The sequence below is a fragment of the Mytilus trossulus genome, chromosome 12 (assembly GCF_036588685.1).
Source record: "Mytilus trossulus isolate FHL-02 chromosome 12, PNRI_Mtr1.1.1.hap1, whole genome shotgun sequence".
Classification (NCBI taxonomy): domain Eukaryota; kingdom Metazoa; phylum Mollusca; class Bivalvia; order Mytilida; family Mytilidae; genus Mytilus; species Mytilus trossulus.
Genome location: NC_086384.1, coordinates 34,795,215 through 34,818,252, shown reverse-complemented (window position 1 = coordinate 34,818,252; position 23,038 = coordinate 34,795,215). Strand labels below are relative to the sequence as shown.

Genomic DNA, 23,038 nt, shown 5'->3' with positions numbered 1-23,038 from the left:
TCGTTTATCGTTTATTGTTTGAAACAAATATCAAGCCCTTTGTTTTCTTGTTTTTCTTGTTTATATATTATTGTCATAGCCTTTTAACAGCGTGCTAAGCTGTATGAGGTTTGCTCATTGTAGAAGGTCGTGCGATGACCTATAGTAATTACAACTATGTAATTTGGTCTCTGGTGAACACTTCTGGTTGGCAAAAATATTTCATTTATGGTTCTATACAGGAAAGCACTCAAACACACAGCATAAAAACCCATTCCATAACGCGTTTGCAACAGTATTTACTAATTTCTACTTTTAAAGCTATATAGATACTGAAAACATGTGTACCGGTAGTCGTTTTACTTGCATCTAAATCGAAGAACCTGCATGTTCTCTAAACTTTGAATGCAAACATTTCTCGTTATGTTTATATAGATAAGACCGTTGGTTTTCCCGTTTGAATGGTTTTACACTAGTAATTTTGGGGCCCTTTATAGCTTGTTGTTCGGTGTGAGCCAAGGATCTGTGTTGAAGGCCTTACTTTAACCTATAATGGTTTACTTTTTAAATTGTTATTTGGATGGAGAGTTGTCTCATTGACACTCACACCACATCTTCCTATATCTATTAATTGAAAGAAGTCATACATGCTGTAGACATTTGAAATCTGAAAAACTCCTATTGTGTATTAGTTCAAATTCAATTTAAAAGATATTTCGATTTCCCTAGTCGCACACTTATGTAATATAAATTTGAATAAAAAAATTGCTGTTTAACTCACTTATTTTGTATTTCGTCATTACATGTAACTAGTGCGCTGCTTGCGAAAGGACACGAATGGGACATATGACATTATCACGGTTTCAATTGTCACACACCAAAACGTTATCTCCAAATTAACCAAAGACTCTAAACAATGTTATAATATATATAAATAAATAATAAATATATCGACGTATAAAATCTATAAATGAACAAACATCTCCACTGTGACAACCTCTATATGTTTGTAAGCTTTCTGTAAAGTTTTAAAGATCTGACCATGGGTAAAAAAAACTGTTTAAAAAGGGGAAAATTGTCATCTAACAATTCTATCATATAACAGGTGTACAACTGTAAAATATGTGTTCCGGACCATATGAGTATTTGGACCATACGCGTATGGTCATGACCATATGGTTATAAACTCATATGGTCGGGGTAATTAACACTCTGTTTCAGGCTACTTTGAATACTTCTAAACTCTTCATATGGTATGACCGTTCCTTAAAATTACGCTATATCATATTGGTAATTTTATTATCATATCATAATAAAGAGATAAACTGAATAAAAATGAGAAGTTTCACATAGTTAATTTTACTACCTAGTCAAATCTATAATAAAACATTTTATACCGATGTCCATCACCGATTTGTTATTACGAGTGAATATGTCGACTTGAAAAGATAACTTCCAAAAATTGCTCAATAATCTGTCACACAAGAAGTTACTTCCAAAGAACATATTTTATTAAAGTTGTTTTGTGAATATGGTGTACTGTAGTCATATTACGATATTTGAAATCCAGAGCTTCATAAACACCGTAGACACATCGGAATAACCCAAAACCTCGGCATCACTGCATGCAGCTGCAAAGAAGGCTATATTTTCACTTGCAAACAAAATGTGTAACTGATAAAGATCGTGCACAGCCATGACGTGCAAATTCGAAAAAAGTTATGTTACCGTGCGTGTGGAAGTAACTGTCCCAATAAGCCTACATGCAAGAATGTAATAAGCGATGAAAATTCACTTTGGCATCAATATTTAATTTTAACGTAGCCTTTGAATTAATACATTGTCATGTAACCATCATTGTTTTTTTAGATAAAGTTTATTGTATTATTGAAACGGTGTAATGCATATTTGAAAAAAAACACCTATATATGGTCAAAATACTCATATGGTCCGTGCCGTTAATAACCATACGAGTATATACTCATATGGTCCGACCATACGCGTACGGTCAGACCTTACGCGTATGGTCGACCATATGCGTATACGCATATGGTCCAAATACTCATATGGTCCAGAACATATGCACAATCTATCAATTACTAGTATGCAAAAAAATGAGAAGAAATTACCAATAGAAGTAAAAAGATACCACGGGAACAATTTAAAATATATCTTGAATTATAACATTAGACATCATGGCCACAAGGGTAACTTGTTTAATGTTTAACTATAGTTTAATGTTTAGCTAGCTATAAAGCTAGGTGTAATTCGCCATTTCGTACATATGAAAAACCTACATACCAAGTCAGGAATATGACAGTTGTTATCCAATTGTTTGATGTGTTTGAGCTTTTGATTTTGCCATTTGCTTAGTGACATTCCATTTAGAATTTTGCTCGGAGTTCGTTATTTTAATTACTAATTTACTTTATATTTTGAACAAAAAGAACAGCATGGAAAAAATACTGGTATGAAAGTAAAGCGGTTTCTTCTCCGTGTGTGATATCTGTCGCGTAGCTAGGGTAAATCTATTGAAAATAGTAACAGACTAGTAGTTAATACATCAGGATGTCTCCTTTTACTGGAAATGATATATTCATCACTTGCTCGCAAGTATTAAGACTTTTTAGGTTGATCTGCAAGTCTGTTACGGTACCAAACCTTTCTTTTAATAAATTCAACAGTTTTTTTCCCTGTTATATCCAGAAATCTGTAATATAGCTGAGAATGCCTGATTTCTTTTTTGACGCAATATCAATAAACTCCAAAATGTATCAAAAGGCACGTTTATAAATTATACATATATTATTTCATGATGATGTTTATTGGTATAGTATATACTACAAATACAAAATGTAAAGTTTTAAAGAATTAAATGTGTAGGTATGCAATTTCTGCACCTTTATCATTTTGTTGTTTAAAGTTCACATTTGTAATGGTTATATTATGCTAATCTTTATGTGCAATCAGGCACTGTACGTTTTAAACCTTTAACATTTTAAGTGCAGTTAGTAGGCTAAAACAAAGGGAAGGGTATTGCATTGTACGGGTTGGGTAATACGTTATGAATGAGATCAGACCACTGAGAAAATGTTCAATTGTATTGTTCACGACCTAAGATGGGTGTATATGGAATTGTCAACGTAGCCCAAAATCATTTGCTTTCATGAAAATTCCTTCATTTGTCTAAAAAAAAAAAGGAGTAATTGTTTTTTTCTTTTTATAGTTAAAAATTATCGTAAGCTGTTTTTTTTTAATTAAGTTTCAAGACTGCGTATCCGTGATTACAACACCATCATATAACAATGACCATTATTTCAAGCAACATAACAGACTGACAGTTCTGAAATAGAAATAAAAGTACATGTTTTGACTATATAAAGTGTGCACGTGGGCTTCTCTTCCATCCGATACATCAAATATATATGCATGGACGAACTTGGAACCTGGGGCCTGGTTTTAAATGTTACGACGTCGTTTTATAAATATAATTTGCAATTATGCATTTTTATCTCTAGATTCATAATACAATACCATGATAATATATTTTGCCTTATTTATTCGCATGCAATAACTACTCTAAGACGATATTAACTGAGCTTGTTAATATAGCTACAAATAGGCGAAATACCTTTGTTTATAATAATAAATGCTGGAATGAAAACAAAGATATAATAAAACAGCTAGTACAGATTCTTATGAATTCTACAGTTGCCAAATATACATTAGGAAAAAGACACCATCGGCATAAAACGTGTTTGATTTCAGTTTTTCGGTACTATAGATTCCCCTAGAATTCAGATCACTGAACATATAACGTGCATTTGTATAACTAAATATAACAAAAGAAATGAACCAATGGTTGGTTAACTTTCATTTAGAGCGTTGTCCAGCACAATTGATTTTGTTTAACTGCATCATTTATCAAATTGAACTTAATATCATGCCGGTTGGACACAAATTTTTTAAATTCACAAAAATACCGAACACCGAGAAAAATTTCAAACGGAAAGTCCCTTATAAAATGGCAAAATCAAAAACTTAAACATACCAGACGAATTGATAACAACTGTCATTTTCCTGACATAGTACAGACATTTTCTAATGTAGAAATTGGTGGACTTAACCTGGTTTTATATCTAGCTAAACCTCTCACGTGTATGCCAGTCGCATAAAATTTCATTATATTGACAACGATTTGTGAACATTTTTCAAAGTGCACAGCCTATTAAAAGCGCCTGGTGAGTTGCTGATAAAACTAACAAGAACCGAAAGTAAAGTGACTAAAAACCATGCATTGCATAGGCTGGAAACTGAATTAGTAGTAAAAGTTTTTAAGTGCTTAAATTTGAAATCTGACTATCTGCATACTAATTTACTTCTGGTGGTCATTTATTTTCTCAGCGAAAGCCGAATTTAATATTGTTGTATAAAATGATGTCTTTATATTATTTTTGTCAAAATTGGATCAATGTGGCTTCATAGATTCAGAAATGATAATGAAAATGAAAAGACGAACAAAAAGACAATGGCCATGAGAGCATATGCCAAGCCATCGCAATCGTATGAGGGTTATTTTTTTTTTAGAATACCCAGAAAATTTAGCATGACTGTTGTTACTTCAGTAAAAGTATTTATTGTATTTTGATTTTAAGCCGTATATGGTATTAGCAATACATTAAACAGATAATCATTTTAATTAGCAAGGACCATATCGTCTGTATTTTGTGGTAGTTTTGATTGTCGTCAATTGAAATACAAGAAATCATAAAAAAAATTTGGAGAAATCCATAATTTTTTAACGAAACATCATTTCAATTGATGAAATCTTTTTCGTATTGAATATCGTTTTTATATAGCCTCAAAAATATACTTTATATATTTATTTTGTTTATAATAGGATGACATCAAACTTCCTTTTATAAAAGATCAACTTTTGATCTTTTAACCTTTAAGTGTTTAGTTTTTGGGCTGGTATTCAATTTGTTTTCACAGGCTTAAGAAAAATAATTCAACACATTTACATTACGATATTACACCAAAAATAATCTTTTGTACCAACAGTGTTAATTTTCATATTTTAAAGCAATTATTTCAATACCTATACCCAATACACATATAGGTATTCTGTTTATATATATATTAAAGTTCTTGAACCTTATGACGGATTAAAAGACAATTTTGACGTGTCGTTTTAATTCATACCTGTCATGTATGAGATCAATCAATATTCAAAGTGGTTTGTTGTTCTGTAGATTCTATCACAGGTATTTGAACGATTTTATGTAGGTTTAATATTTATGAATTATCGGTTATCAGCTACGAACGTAAAATGTTGTATTCGGTCCAATGAGTGTTATACACTTTAAGATCGGTTATATATAGTGCAGGATGGTTGAATTGACTTTTAAGTAGTATTTATATGAGGGGACAGTTATGATATGGAGTGCAACTTTGACGCAGTCATGACTGGATACGGAGACTGCAATTCAAACGGAATGATTAATGGATACAGTGACCAAAAGGATAACATATTGGATAAGGAAACTAGCTACTGGATGAAGAACAGACCAAAGCCTAAAAAATATGCAGAGAAACACAGAGTGGTAAGACTCAAAAACTTTTATTTCATTTCTGTTGCTTACTTTTAAAAAATACTTATAAATATTCAGGTTGTCGTTTGTTTATGTGGTTCATAATTGTTTCTCGTTTCTCGTTTTTATAAATATTAGACCGTTAGTTTTCCCGTTTTATTGGTTTTACACTAGAAATTTTTGGGGCCCTTTATAGCTTGCTGTTCGGTGTGAGCCAAGGCTCTGTGTTGAAGACCGTATCATGACTTAAAATGGTTTACTTTTATAAGTTGTGACTTGGATGGAGAGTTGTCTCATTGGCACTCATACCATATCTTTCTATATCTATTGATATATATATGCATGCACTATCAAACGAAATCGATTTATAAATTCAATTTAAGCGTAATATACGCAATCGCATGTCGGTTAAAATGAAATTGATTTATAAATTCAATTTAAGCGTAGTATACGCAATCGCATGTCGGTTCAAATGAAATTGATTTAAAAATGATATAAGATAGTCATTTGATTACAGGTGTAAATGACAATGCCTAGCATCTCCACTTAATTTAAGTTTAAAATATTTTAATGTAATTTTTCATGGTTTTGTTATCTTTACCACATTGACGTTGAATTGTTAGAGGTATATGTGGTTAAATGAATAAAACAATATTTAATTTTCAATACAACGTGTGGGTTTCGCTCTACCGAAATTCATTTCACTACATTTAATTGATATACATCTAAATATTCTAATTGATATAAATCTAAATACTTTAATTGGGTTTTATTGTGAATATATATATATATATATTGCAGCATCATGCTTCCCCGTTAATATATAATACCCTTCTTACAGTTTCATTCAAATAAAAAAAAAAAAAGGAAAACGTTGTATACTAATTTGTATACTACTTTTATGTTGATGTTTGGCGACCGACGTTAGGTTAAAAATGCAAACATAGTACCATAAATTTGTTTTGCATTTAAAGCAATGTTATTTGAATAATACTGCTTCATAGAGCAAAACAAATATTAAACGTTGGAAGAAGTGAAAATGCCTTGAGTAGAACCCATATCATCGTTTTCTTGAATAAGTTAAATGCACACCAATGTTTGATTTTATCTAAAAATGAATACCGAATACTTTTAATGTAAAGAATATATATATGTACTGAGAAATCTGAAAACAGAATATAATATAACGGGAAGTATATAGTAGGTTATTGTGGGTGACAATAGTTTAAATATTTAATAGTCTTCTCATTTACTTAGAAACAACTAAAGTAAGGCGTTCGAGGTAAAGTGTCATGTTATTTTCTACCTTATTTTATTTAACACAGTGCAGTATTCTGATTCCGGTGCAAACAGCAAGGGAAATCCAATCATTAATGACCGTAGATGTATCCAAGGTCCTTTTTTGTAATGTAGCCCTTCAACTGTTCTTATACATCCTTGACTACAAAATACTCTCCTTTTAGCGTTCATAAAGAAGATAGAACAAGAAATGCGCTTCATATTTATAAAATTAATAATGAGTGTTTTCCTCAGTTTAATCTGAATAATAGTCTATTTATAATTTAATTTAACTTTGAAGGATCTTCTCATGGTGTATTTAACATTTTTTGTTGGTTATATACCGTCGGAATCACTGAAACCTGACGGGAGGATGCCCCTCTTAGGCCCCTCTTAGGCAGCCAGGTGGCCCACCTTTTTAAAATGTATAGATCCGCCACTGAATTTAGTCACATCTACTAAATAGTAAATTTTACTACATTTAAATGAATCCATTAAGGTTATTTTTAAAACGTATATTTAAAATGTTAATTTCAAACAAGCGATCACACGTAACTTCCATTCATGGAACCCAATTATACAATATACATATTTGCTTTTTGATTTTCTACAGAATATAAATATAAACACTACCGCTGAGAACAAATATAAATATCATAGGATTAAATAACATGCAACTAAGAATAATAAAATATACAAATATATCACCGTGTTCAATTACAATTGCGTCTTTTCTAATCTTTACTTATAATATGATAATAAGTACAAGTGAAAATATTGAAATCATGCCAGGTTTTACAACGGTATTATATAATATCCGTATAAAAGATAGAATAAGGGTTAGATGATAATGTCACAAAAACACGTGAAAACAGTCTAACGAAAGAACGCAACCACTTCTAAATAAAATCGAGTAGCTGTTATGTCTTAAGTATGAGAGAAATGCGGACTCAATGAACACTCTATAAGGAAAGAATTTCTTCAATGGAAATTAAACTAGATATACATCGAAGGTAGAACGTTGCATATTAATTATATACCTTCTACATGTATAGAATAACAAAACAGAAATATATCGATAAAGATTCACGCAACATAGGCATCAAACAATACATTTAATTTGAAAAGGCCAATTACATTACACCTTTAACAAAAATACATGTAATGTAGGTTACATTTGGTAAATGTACTTGAAGAACTTTACTTTGATTAGGGCTAAAAAAGTATGTAATAAATACAAGTGAAATGTGTCTAATTTAACGTCTTAAATAACGAATTCTAGATTCGTTTTTCCTGCCTTCCATGTCACGTCAGAAACATTTAGCTTGCTGTCTATGTCATTTAAAGTTCGTTTAGATGGCCTTTAATGTCATATCATAAACGTTTTGATTGCCTTCCATGTCATTTCAGAAATGTTTGTTTGATGTCTATGTCATTTCAAATTCGTTTTTCTTGCCTTCTATGTAATTTCAGAATTGTTTGTCCGTTTGTCTTTTTCACTTTTAGCCATGGCGTTGTCAGTTTGTTTTAGATTTATGAGTTTGACTGTCCCTTTGCTATCTTTCGTCCCCCTTAACATGTGTCTATGGTTGGCAACAATTACTGAATAGTACTTTTACATTTTCAAAAAAGTTAAAAACAATTACTGAAAAGTAATCGAAAGAAGTGCTACCTATACTCTAACATGACAACTTTATTTCAGTCATTCATTGATATCTTTATGCAAACTTTGAAGTAAATAGTTTCAGCAAAGTGACTATGCTATTGCTTTTTAAATTTAATTCGATAAGCAATAGATGTCCTTGAAATTCGACTTTTCAGATAGATAGTATTTTTTAATGTGTTTCAAAGTATATCTTAATGTTTTATCTTATATTTAATAATGTTATGCAATTATTAAATATTTTAGTACTGAAAACTACATTTCAATAAAAAATTAGCCAAATGACCCGATAAAACCTATTTCCCAGTCATTCATGTATTGTATTATACCTGTGCCAGATAAAGCGTACTGAATATAATTCCACCTTATGTAATAATGCTGTATTTTGATTGGATGAGAACCATGGTATTTTTTACCAATTTCTATGAATTGAGATTTTCTTTTCTCTGCCGGGGTATTTGTCATTAGGGAATTCCATGTGCCGGGGTATTTGCTAGCAAATACCATGGCAGATGGGGAATACCCTAGCAAATACCATGGCAGAAGGGGAACACCATGTCTAAAAATAACTCAATGAATTATTTCTATTCTAATTTGACAAAATCATGGTCATTCTAAATATACGGTTCCAGGTGAAATATTAAGGATAAAAAACATCATTATTGAATGACGTAAAAATTCCGCGAACCTGTACTATGACGTCATAAATAAAACTCAACGAAAATGAATTGTCAACCGGTCACATACAACTGGAATCCACTTGTATTACGTTTCAATCAAACTGATGAACAAATGAAGTAGTCAGCCGAGAACCAGCATATTATCATAAAAAGGTCAGCTAGTGACTATACATACAAATATGATAAAAAATGATTATACGGTCAATGCAATTTGACTGCGCAAATATCACAGCTGCAGTGTATACAAACAATATACATCCAAGTAGAAATTCCATATGATACTTGATTATAATAAACTCACTGAGGTGGAGCCTTTGGTGGAATTAAACAATTATATCATGCTTACAAGGGGTATTTGCCAAAAATACCGGTTTCGAGGTAATCAAATTTCCCTCGCCTATCGGCTCTGGAAATTTGTACCTCTCAACCGGTATTTTGGCAAATACCCCTTGTAAGCATGATATATTTGTATAGGAATATCTTTCTTTGTGATCACATTGTCTCAAGATTTCGGAATTTGGTTCTAATGCCGCACATACCGTAAATTTATTTAAACAAAAATCAAACCTTAGATTTGGAAATCAAATAGTAAAAGTACATACATAGGAAAACAGGAAATCAGACATATTGAACTGTACAATATACCACACCTACCACCAAAATCCGTGTCCTGTAACGAAATAAAAACTCATGAACATACAAATTAAAGACATAACACCGTAAAAACATATAGTCCAGATAGCCCGACTTGTTACAGACACAATATATGGTAGGATCCAACAAGTTTCACATGCGCATACACCTATTTTTTGTCTATCTATATTTTGTAAAAAGTCTGCAAAGTGCAAGTTATCACATAACGACCACTTAATCGCTACTACTGGAAGCTAGCTAAGATAGCCACGTGCACAGCTGTTGATTGAACGCTGCTGCTAAATAAAATCTAAAAAACAACGAAGCTTTTGAAATGTTTGCCAACGTTAAACGTTTCAACGATATTTTAAAATTCGTGTTCGTTTAAAGCATGTTAATATGGACTTTATCAAAGACTGTTGAATTGGTGACATTTTATATCAGTTTAAATGTTTATATTGATTAATGTATAATGAAAGAAAATCAAGCAAACACTATCAAATTGAGATTAAAACTAATAAGATATTAATAATGCATCGTTTTACACAATAAAGTTATTAAATGGTCCATTATAAAGTTGCAAGCACGACAGAAAAGCACAATTTGCCATTTGTTGACTGCCTATAATTGTTCTATATATAAGCAACATGAAGATCTAATACTGTAATGTTACAAATTTCTATAAGTTATCATGGTTACAAATTTGTAATTTCATACCTCTGAAATCTGGTGGAATACATAATTATTTTCCTTTATTAAAACCAAAACAGTTGTTAAATGAGCGTGTTATTGACAATATGAGACTTCCTGAGGTAAAATTGACCTCACGAAGGTTCAAATCTTTAATTCTAGATTTGTTGCTTTTTTTGCATTATAGCCTTTCGATAGGTGTTCTATATTTATACTTCTTCGTGGCATCCCCGTCGGAAATAAGGAAAGTGGGACTAGAACACAACACATTCTGAGAACTTAAACCTTGAAATACCACAAACATATAGAACAGGAATTTCAGCTTTGTCCTAACATGTGCATGTTGCAACAACCTCTGATGGATCCGTAGGTTGCCTGTTGCAGGACCCTACCCCTTTCTATTACACCCTTTTTTTCAGTGGATATCCAATTTTCCAGCCCTGTATCCGTGTCGCTCCCATACCTTGCAGAAATCGTAATTTTGTCATGAATATGCATTGAAAAACTGAAACTGGACGTCGTCAACAATAACCAATAAATATTTAACAACAGTTTCCAACTCTAACAACCAAATTGGGATAACGAAGTTTTGTGCATAACCAGTAACCGTTTGACCTGTTGAAATAAATAAATGCTCTTATAAACTTGGCAATCTAAGTTAGATTGTGGAAGTAAAATAAAGCAAACAAATGTATATGTATCAGTTATTTGTAAACAATGAAATTCAGATTGTATTTGACAGCAAGCATGTTATAATTTGTAATCTGTCCATGCATCATCTACTGCATAGTTTTAAATCATCTGTTACAAAGTTGTGATTAAAAAGGGTGACAAGTCTACATGATATTCAGGAACAGAAAATAAATATCTGATATCATAACCTATTTCAGTGCCAGCATTTCAGATGTCATACAACCTACATGTATTCAATGATTTCATTTTTTTTTACCTATACCAACCATGACCCAATAACCCATGATTAATGTCACGAAAATAATTTCACGTTGTGCAAAGAAACAAAAGACATGTAGTTACTGATATTATAATCATATGTTTCAACAATTTGGACTTTAATTCATCGATTTTGTAAAAGCAACAATAATTTTTGTAGCATTTTTTTCGCATAAACATGTATCATTGAATACATTAAACTGTTACCTTGGTAAATGATAACATTTTGGGATAGATTATGCTATTATCCAATCATCTAGCTAGGGGATAATTGTCTAGCTGCTTGAACGTCCTCTATAAATACATGTTCTACAGTCCTGCCATGTTCAATATAATATATATTGTCAATTTTTTTTATTCAATTAATAAAAACAACGAAATTGTTACAAAGTAAGTTCACAAGTGTAAATTTCTCAGGGACGAGTTCTGGAATCTATGAAGAGTTTATTCGCGTACTAAATTATAATCCTCGTACCTTTGATAACTATTATCACCACTGGGTCGATGCCACTACTGGTGGACGTTTCGTCCCCGAGGGTATCACCAGCCCAGTAGTCAACACTTCGGTGTTGACATGAATATCAATAACGTGGTCATTTTTATAAATTTCCTGTTTACAAAACTTTAAATTTTTCGAAAAACTAAGGATTTTCTTATCCCAGGCATAGATTACCTTAGCCGTATTTGGCACAACTTTTGGGAATTTTGGATCCTTAATGCTCTCCAACTTTGTACATGTTTGGTTTTATAAATATTTTGATTTGAGCGTCTATGATGAGCCTTATGTAGACGAAACGCGCGTCTGGCGTACTAAATTATAATCCTGGTACCTTTGATTACTATCATTTGTATTATTTGCCCACGTCTTTGCGTCAAAAAGGAAATAAACCACAGGGGATTTTATTATCTCACACTGATTTTTCTTTTTAATTATTATATTGTTTCAATATTAACTTAAGTAGGCTCGATAAACAGCCCAACTGTACATTATTTATTGTCATAAATATCACTTAAGCTTTATAAATCTATTTATTTCTGAAATGAAGCGCGTTTCAAGCAATTCTGGAGTCTTTGAAACAAATCCAGTTATCTATAAGACTTATCATATGATGGTCACTTAACTTTGGATATCAACGATCTTGACGAGCCTTTCAACAATAATCAAAGATAGCTCTACTTTGACTTATAGAACAATGGAAAGTTTCTAGTTCAATTTTAAGATGGTATGAAATGAGACAGAAAACGCGAGTAACTTGCTCTGATCATATGTACCAAAGAGAATGAGACAACTATAAACCAAGATATGTCAGCGTGTAAGGAGACAGCAAGTGTACAATACAATAAACAAACCCTAAAGAAAAACTAGTTGTGTATTAAATACAACGAGTGGGTTTTGCTCTATTAAAAATCATTTTAATTCATTCATTTTAATTGACATAAATTTGAAATTGTAATTGAGTTTTATTGTTAATATGTTAATATTGATTGCTGAATCGTGTTTGCTCTTGAAATTATTTCTTGTTAACGGTTCATGACTATGCGAAAAACGGTATAAAATACTTTGTATACAACTTTTATAATGATGTGTATTAAAGTCAGCCCGTGACCTTACCATTATTGTACATAAAAGCATGTCTAAAAGACAAAAAATATATTCAATTTTGTGAGAAATGGTATGAAAATGACCTATATGACTTGAAAATAAAATACATACCGGTGTTTGATTTCATCTATCAAGTACTTTTAATATACAGAGTAAACTGTAACATATACTTGAAAAAGTTAAAGAAACCCTATAACGGGAAGAATATATATTTTTTTATAGGTAACGATATTTTCTAATATATTCTCGACCAAGTTCTTGATTTCGTAGAAGCAAATAAAGAACTACATTTGAGGCAACATGTCACTTCAAATTTCTCTCTTAATTTGGCTTAGAAAAGTATTCTTAGTGCTGGTGTTAGTAAAATGAAAAAGAGAATATTACACCTTCTGGCTATAACATATCCATGAAAATGCTGTAGAGTCTCACATGATCATTTTCGAGCCTACCGTTGATTTGAATAATCTAATTGGAGTGATCGTGGCACGCGTACAGTGGTTTCGAATTGGACAACATTAAATAAGATTTGTAAAATAACATGGCGATAATATTAAAGTAAGCAAACTGTAAGCTCATATCTACTAACTAGTTAATGTCACTACATTTAAACAAACCAAATTGAAGTTATACCTGTACATAAAACGTATATTTAAAATTTTAATTTTAAACAAGCGATCACACGTTACTCCCATTCATATCACCTAATTACAGAATATAGATATTTGCTTTGTGATTTTCTACAGCATATAAATAAAAACTCTACCGGTGAGAACAAATATAGATATCATAGGGTTTTAAAAACATGCAAGTACGAAAAAAAATTCGCAATATGTCACAGTTTTTCAATTACAAATGCGTCTTTTCTAATCTTTACCTAAAATATGATAATAAGTACAAGTGAAAATATTGAAATCATGCCAGGTTTTACAAAGGTGTTATATAATATCCGTATAAAAGATAGAATAAGGGTTAGATGATAATGTCACAAAAACATGTGAAAACTGTCTAAGGAAAGAACCGAACCACTTTAAAATAAAATCGAGTAGCTGTTATGTCTTTAGCATGAGAGAAATGCGAACATTAACACTCTATAAGGAAATAATTTCTTCAATGGAAATTAAACTAGATATACATCGAAGGTAGAACGTTGCATATTAATTATATACCTTCTACATGTATAGAATAACAAAACAGAAATATATCGATGAAGATCCACGAAAACTATGTATCAGACTGTACATTAAATATAAAAAGGCCAATTACATTACACCTTTAACAAAAATACATGTAGTGTAGGTTACATTTGGAAAATGTACTTGAAGAACTTTTTTTTTACTTTGATTAGGGCTAAAACTTGACAAAAGCGTTTGTAATAAACACAGGTGAAATGTGTCTAATTTAACGTCTTAAACAACGAATTCTAGATTCGTTTTTCTTGCCTTCCATGTCACGTCAGAAACATTTAGCTTGCTGTCTATGTCATTTAAAGTTCGTTTAGATGGCCTTTAATGTCATATCATAAACGTTTTGCTTGCCTTCCATGTCATTTCAGAAATGTTTGTTTGCCGTCTATGTCATTTCAAATTCTTTTTTCTTGTCTTTTATGTAATTTCAAAATTGTTTGTCAGTTTGTCTTTTTCAATTTTAGCCATGGCGTTGTCAGTTTGTTTTAGATTTATGAGTTTGACTGTCCCTTTGGTATCTTTCTTCCCCCTTCACATATGTCTATGGTTGGATAACAATTACTGAAAAGTCACTTTTACATTTTCAAAAAAGTTTAAAACAATTACTGAAATGTAATCGAAAGAAGTGCTACCTATAATCTAACATGACAACTTTATTTCAGTCATTCATTGATATCTTTATGCAAACTTTGAGGTAAATAGTTCAGCAAAGTGACTATGCTATTGCTTTTTAAATTAATTCGATAAGCAACAGATGCCCTTGAAATTCGACTTTTCAGATATATAGTAATTTTTAATGTGTTTCAAAGTATATCTATATGTTTTATCTTAGATTTAATATTGTTATGCAATTGTTAAATATTTTAGTACCGAAACCTACATTTCAATAAAAAATTAGGCAAATGACCCGATAAAACCCATTTCCCAGGCGTGCCAGCCATTCAGGTGTTGTATTATACATGTGCCAGATAAAGCGTACTGAGTAGGAATATCTTTCTTTGTGATTACATTGTCTCAAGATTTCGGAATTTGGTATTGTATGCCGCACATACCGTAAATTTATTTAAACGAATATTAAACATTAGATTCGGAAATCCAATAGTAATAGTACATACATATGACAACAGGAAATATCAAACATTTTGGACTGTACAATATACCACACCTACCACCAAAATCCGTGTCCTGCAAAGAAACAAAAACCTCAACATAAAGATTAAAGACATAACACCGACAAACACATGGTTCAGATAGCCCGACTTGTTACAGACACAATATATGGTAGGGTCCAACAAGTTTCACATGCGCATACACCTTCTCTTTTGTCTATCTATATTATATAAAAAGTCTGCAAAGTGCAAATTATTACAGAATGAAAGGTGGAAGCTAGTTAAGATAGCCACGTGCACAGCTGTTAATTAAACGCTGCTGCTAAATAAAATCTAAGATAAACAACGATGCATTTGAAATGTTTGTCAACGTTAGACGTTTCAACGATATTTTAAAATTCGTGTTCGTTTAACACATGTTAATATGGACTTTATCAAACACTATTGAATTGGTGACATTTTATATCAGTTTATATTGAGTAATGTATAATGAAAGAAAATCAAGAAGACGTTATCAACTTGAGATTAAAACCAATAAGATGTAAATTATGCCTCGTTTTACACAATAACATTATTAAAGGGATCATTATAAATTTACAATATAAACAGAAAAGTTCCATATGCCCTTTGTTGTCTGACAATAATTGTTCTCTAGATAAGCAACATAAAAGTCTGATACTGTAATGTTACAAATTATAATTTCATACCTCTGAAATCTTATGGAAAACATAATAATTAGGGCCCCGCCAAAGGCGGGTCGCCCTATAGTGATCAGTCTGTCCGTCCGTCCGTAACACTTTCGTGTCCGCTCCATATCTAGAGAACCATTATGATTTCATACTTAATACTTAACATGATTATTAACCAACACCAGAGGGTGTGTCATGTTGTATGTACATCTTCCTAGGTCAAAGGTCAAGGTCAAAAACTTTGGTTTCAGTTGACAACCCCGTGTCCTGTGGTGAAGATCGTGTCCGCTCCATATCTAGATAACCATTATGATTTCAAAGTTTATACTTGACATCCATTTTATCAACCACCAGAGGGCGTGTCATGATTTATGTACAACTTCCTAGGTCAAAGGTCAAGGTCAAAAACTTTGGTTTCGAGTTGACAATCCTGTGTCCTGTGGTGAAGATCGTGTCCGCTACATATCTAGATAACCGTTATGATTTCAAAGTTTATACTTGACATCCATTTTAACCACCACCAGAGGGCGTGTCATGATGTATATACAACTTCCTAGGTCAAAGGTCAAAGTAAAAAAAACTTTGGTTTCGAGTTGACAACCCTGTGTCCTGTGGTGAAGATTGTGTCCGCTCTATATCTTGAGAACCGTTATGATTTCAAATATTATACTTGACATCCATTTTAACCAACACCAGAGGGTGTGTCATGATGTATGTACCACTTCCAAGGTCAAAGGTCTGTCTGTCTGTTGGTCTGTCCATCGCTAACAAATTTGATCCACACTATATTTTGAGAGGACAGCTCTTATTATTTCATACTTTATACCTGACAAACATTTTCAACTTAACATATATATTAACCAACACCAGAGAATGTGTCATAATGTATGCATCCTAGGTCTATGGTCAGTCTGTCGGTCTGTCCATCCGTTCGTTGTTCTTAACAAATTGTGTCCGCTCTACCTCTCGAGAACCGTTAATATTTCATACTTTATACTTGGTGGGTCATAATATATTGAAGGCATAATTCTAAAAATATGTGACAAATATCAATTGGGCAGCACCTTTAAACATATTGTTCAAACATCAATCCATATATCCAGAAGTCACCTTAGAGTAGTCAACAATGAGTTCACATCATGCAGTCATATCACTATTATACTATAAAAGTAAGATGAGAATATTTATCAGTTTTAACTTAAAATCTTAATCAAAATCACACATGAGACTATGTAATAACTTCAAATACTGCTTCATATCAGATTATCCATACAACTTATTTACCCCACGTTATTGACAGCGGGGCCCACAGAGATGGCTCCCATCTCAATGATATCTAGTTTTCTTTATTAAAACCAAACAATTGACAATATTAGACTTCCTGACGCAAATTCCACCTAACGAAGGTTTAAATCTTGAATTATAAATTTGTTGCTCTCTTTATTATTAGCCTTTCGATGGATGTTCTAAATTTTAAGTCTGAGGCGGCATTTTCGTCACAAGCAAGGCAAGTGGCGTCCCGAACACAACACCACAACACTTTGAAATACCAGAAACATATAGAACAGGAATTTCAGCTTTGTCCTAACATGTGCAGTGATCATTTTATTTTCGCTTCAATTAAAGTGGTTGTTCGTTCGTTATGCTGAATGCATACATTCTCAAACATATACGACGTTAAATCCGATACCCCGGCTATGGTGAATGTCACGCTTTCTGTATGTTAAAGAACCCTTGCAACAACTCTCTGATTGATCCGTCGTCTGTTACATGGCGCTAGCCCATTCTATTACACCCTTATTTTTCAGCCCAACCATAGAACAAACAACAGCAGAAGGTCACCAATAGGTCTTCAATGCAGCAATACATTCCCGCACCCGGAGGCGTCCTTCAGTTGGCCCCTAAACAAATATATAGTTCAGTGATAATGAACGCCATACTAAACTCCAAATTGTACACAAGAAACTAAAATAAAAAATAATTCAAGACTAACTAAGGCCAGAGGCTCATGACTTGGGACCGACGCAAAACTGCGGCGGGCTTAAACATGTTTATGAGATCTCAACCCTCCCATACCTTCCTGCATATGCATCAAATAGCTGAAACTGTCTTGTCAACAACAACCAATAAATCATTTAACAACAGTTTCCAACTCTTACAACCAAATTTGGTTAACGAATGTTTTTTTTGTGTATTAACCAGAAACCGTTTGACCTGTTGAAATAAATAAATGCTCTTATAAACTTAAGTTAGCTTATGGGTGACAAGTCTACATGATATTCAGGATCAGAAAAAAAGTATTTAATATCATAACCTATTTCAGTGCCAGCATTTCAGATGTCATACAACCTACATGTATTCAGTTATTTCAATTAAACTTTTTTGACCTGTTCCAACCAAGACTCATTAACCAATGATTAATGTCACGAAAATAATTTCATGTTGTGCAAAGAAACAAAAGAAGTATAGTTACTGATAGAGTAATTACATATGTAAATAATTTCAAGTTTCATTCAATGATTTTGTAAAAACAACAATCATTTTTGTAGCAGTTGTTCGCATAAACACGTATCATTGAATACATTAAACTGTTACCTTGGTAAATGATAACATTTTGGGATAGATTATGCTATTATCCAATCATCTAGCTAGTGGGATAATTGTCTAGCTGCTTGAACGTCGTCTATATAAATACATGTTCTACAGTCCTGCAATGCTCAGTATAATATATATTGTCAATTTTTTTTATTCAATTAATAAAAACAACGAAATTGTTACAAAGTGGGTTCATAAGTGAAAACTTCTCAGGGACGAGTTCTATTGTGGCAAACTGTAATGACCTGATAGGAGTTCTATTGTGGCAAACTGTAATGGCCTGATAGGGGTTCTATGGTGGCAAACTGTAATGGCCTGATAGAGGAATCTCTTCTTAAGATATGTTCCCCAGCATTTTTGCATTTTGCATTAGTTCTATAACTATGTATAACTATACAAAAATGAGCCCTATAGAGATTGAAATGTGGTATAAAGGATTTCATTAGCACACATGTATTCAATCATAACATAGGCAGCTTATTTTATATTATCATTTTTTTTGGTGGGGGATATGATTGAAATTTTGAGATTAAAAAGGTTGTGTTTGTATTTGTTACATTCATTTTCCACAATTGTATAGCACAAGGACCAAAAGAGCAAATGTGACTTCATCATTTAAATTCTTTTCATATCAAAATTTGTTTAAAACAAATCTATTGTTTTGATAATTTTGCTCCTGGTGTAAATATAAAATTTCAATCCTGGAATCCATGATGTGTTTATTTGTATTATTTGCTCATTTCTTTGCGTCAAAAAGGAAATAGAACACAGAGGAGTTTATCATTTCGCACCAGGCTTTCTTTTTAATTATGATATTGTTTCAATACTAACTTTAGTAGGCTCGGTAAAAAGTCCAATAGTACATTATCTATTGTCCTATTTATCACTTTAGCTTTATAACTCTATTTACTTCTTAAATGAAGCACTTTTCAAGCAATTCTGGAGTCTTTGACACAAATCATTTTATCAATAAAACTCATCATATGATAAATAAGACTTATCATATTGTGGTCAGTTACCTTTAGATATCAACGATATGGACCAGCCTTTCAACACTTACCAAAGATGGCTCTACTTTGCTTTATAGAAAAATGCAACGTATCTATTTCAATTCTAAGATGGTACAAAATGAGACACAAAACGCGAGTAACTTGCTCTGATCATATGTACCAAAGAGAATGAGACAACTATAAAACAAGATAAGTCAGCGTGTAAGGAGACAGCAAGTGTACAATAAAATAGACAAACCCCTAAAGAAAAACGTGTGTTGTATTCAATACAAAGTGTGGGTTTGGCTTTACCGAAATTTATTTTAATTCATTTTAATTGAAATAAATAAGAAATTGTAATTGGTTTTTATTGTTAATATGTTAATATTGATTGCTGAATCGTGTTTTCTCTTGAAAATATTGCTTGTGAACGGTTCATGACTGTGCGAAAAACAGAAGAAAACGATATACAATACTTTGTATACAGCTTTCATATAATATGTATTAAAGTCAGCTCATGACGTTACCATTATTTAAAAAAAAGCATGTCTAAAAGACAAAAAAATATATTCAATTTTGTGAGCAATGGGATGATAATGACCTATTTAACTGAAAAAAAAATACATGCCGGTGTTTGAGTTCATCTATCAAGTATTTTTAATATACAGAATTACTGTAACATATACTTGGAAAAGTTAAAGAAAACCTAGAACGAGAAGAATATAAATTTTTTGTAGGTAACAATATTTTCTAATATATTCTCAACCAAGTTCTTGATTTCTTAGAAGCAAATAAAGAACTACATTCGAGGCAACATGGCACTTCATTTTTCTCTCTAAATTTGGCTTAGAAAAGTATTTTTAGTGCTGGAGTTAGTAAAAAGAAAAAGAGAATGTTACACCCTCCGGCTATAACATATATCCATGAACATGCTGTAGAGCCTCATATGATCATCATTTTCGAGCCTACCGTTAATTTGAATAATCCAATTGGAGGGATCGTGACACGCGTATAGGGGTTTTGAATTGGACAACATTAAATAAGATTCGTAAAATGACATGGCGATACTATTAAAGTAAGCAAACTGTAAGCTCATATCTACTAACTAGTTAATTTCACTACATTTAAACAAACCAAATTGAAATTATACCTGTACATAAAACGTATATTTAAAATTTTAATGTTAAACAAGCGATCACACGTTATTCCCATTCATATCACCTAATTACAGAATATAGATATTTGCTTTGTGATTTTCTACAGAATATAAATAAAAACGCTACCGGTGAGAACAAATATAGATATCATAGGGTTTTAATAACATGCAAGTACGAAAAAAAGTTCGGAATATGTCACAGTTTTTCAATTACAAATGCGTCTTTTCTAATCTTTACCTAAAATATGATAATAAGTACAAATGAAAATATTGAAATCATGCCAATTTTTACAAAGGTGTTATATAATATCCGTATAAAAGATAGAATAAGGGTTAGATGATAATGTCACAAAAACACGTGAAAACAGTCTAACGAAAGAACGCAACCTCTTTAAAATAAAATCGAGTAGCTGTTATGTCTTAAGTATGAGAGAAATGCGGATCCAGTAAATATTAACACTTCATAAGGAAAGACATTCTTCAATGAAAATTAGACGAGACATACGTCGAAGGGTGAACGTTGAATATTAATTATATACCTTCTTCATGCATAGAATATTAACTAAGCAGATTTATATCGATAAAAATCCACGCAAAATATGTATCAACCTGCACATACATTTTGGAAAGGTCAATTTCATTACATATCTAACGAAAAAACATGTAATCTAGTTATCTTTCAGAAAATATGCTAGACGATGTTTAGTATAACACTATAACTCGATAAAAGGTTGACAGAGTTCATAATAAAAATAGAGAAATATGTATAATTTAACGTCTTTATTAACGAATATGGATATGAAAATAGGGAGAATAGGCCAGGTTACCAAACAAGACAACTTTCTACCTGTATCTATAAAAAAACCAATGTACAAACGCCGTATCCTGTAGTAACCCATAAAAGACCATGTCATGACAAAGTGTGACAATTAGCAAAAGAGAAATCGACGGTATCAAATATGCTCTAATTATTCTATGCGTTAGATATTTTCTTGCTTCTCTGGCTTATTTTCCTGATTTTGCCTTCTATGTCATTTCAGATTGGTTTTGCATGCCTTCCATGTCATTTCAGAAATGTTTTGATTGCCGACTATGTCATTACAAATTCGTTTTTATGGGCCTCTATGTCATTTTATAATAGGTTTGCTTGCCTTCTATGTCACTTTTAAAAGATTCATGTTACTTGCTTTCTATGCCATTTCAGACAACTTAACAATTCTCTATGGAATCAAGTAATATATTGTTATCAACTCCCACATATCTGATGCCGTGATAATATTTAGCGTCAATAGTTTATTTGAATTGCATTACTCTTAAATCCGTCTAGGAATTATAAAAACCATACTTGACTTTGGATAATCGATTATTTAGATTTCATTAAATCGATGTAAGAAGCTTTGAAGACTTTGATTTCAGTCACCAGTTTCCTAAATTCATTTGAACTTGCTGAGTTAGAAATTGATTGAATTTGAATATGGATAAATGTGTTCGTGGTTCTCAATATAATACGGAATTTGCTGTATCATTTTTTTTATTCAAAACAACGATTATTTTTGCATCATCCTATAGTTCGCAACAATCACTGATTATTCAATTTCTAATTTGTCAAAAAGTTAAAAGCAATTCAAAAACGACCCCTTCGGGTGCTACCAATATTCTTACATATTTTTTTTTATTTCAGACATTCCTTGATATCTTTATTGAAACTTTGAAATAAACACTTAAATCAAATACTTTTTTAAATTTGATTCGATAATCGATAGATGTCCTTGGAATTCGCCTTTGTAGATAAGCAATCATTTCAATGTGTTTTAAAGTATATCTTAATGTTTTATCTTAGATTTAATATTGTTATACAGTTGTTAAATATTTTAGTACTGAAACCTACATTTCAATAAAAAAATTTGCCAAATGACCCGATAAGACCTATTTCCCAGGCGTGCCAGCCATTCAGGTATTGTATTATACCTATGCCAGATAAAGCGTACTGAGTATGAATATCTTTTCTTGTTGTGACGTTGTCTTAAGATGTCGGCATCTGGTCTATGATCTGTAGAACGGCAATTTATTTAAACAAAAGTCAATCCTTTAAAGTAGGAAATTCCAATATGAATAGTACATACAATGATAACAGAACAGTACAAGAGACCAAACCAACCACCAACATCTAGTTCATGTGTAAAAAAAGCAGACTTACAAAGAAAAACAACACCAACAAACATATGGTCTAGAAAGTCTGATGTGG

General features: G+C 31.8%; 1 protein-coding gene across 1 annotated transcript in view; it reads left to right on the top strand.

Moving 5' to 3' along the window:
- The first annotated feature begins 5,157 nt into the window (after positions 1-5,157).
- The window catches only part of LOC134693882 (uncharacterized), a 31,426-nt gene continuing 13,545 nt past the window's right edge, over positions 5,158-23,038 (top strand). Inside the window, exon 1 of the mRNA XM_063554826.1 lies at positions 5,158-5,585. Coding sequence (XP_063410896.1) covers positions 5,421-5,585 — 165 coding nt within the window. The 5' untranslated portion in view covers positions 5,158-5,420. The remainder of the gene's footprint in view (positions 5,586-23,038) is intronic.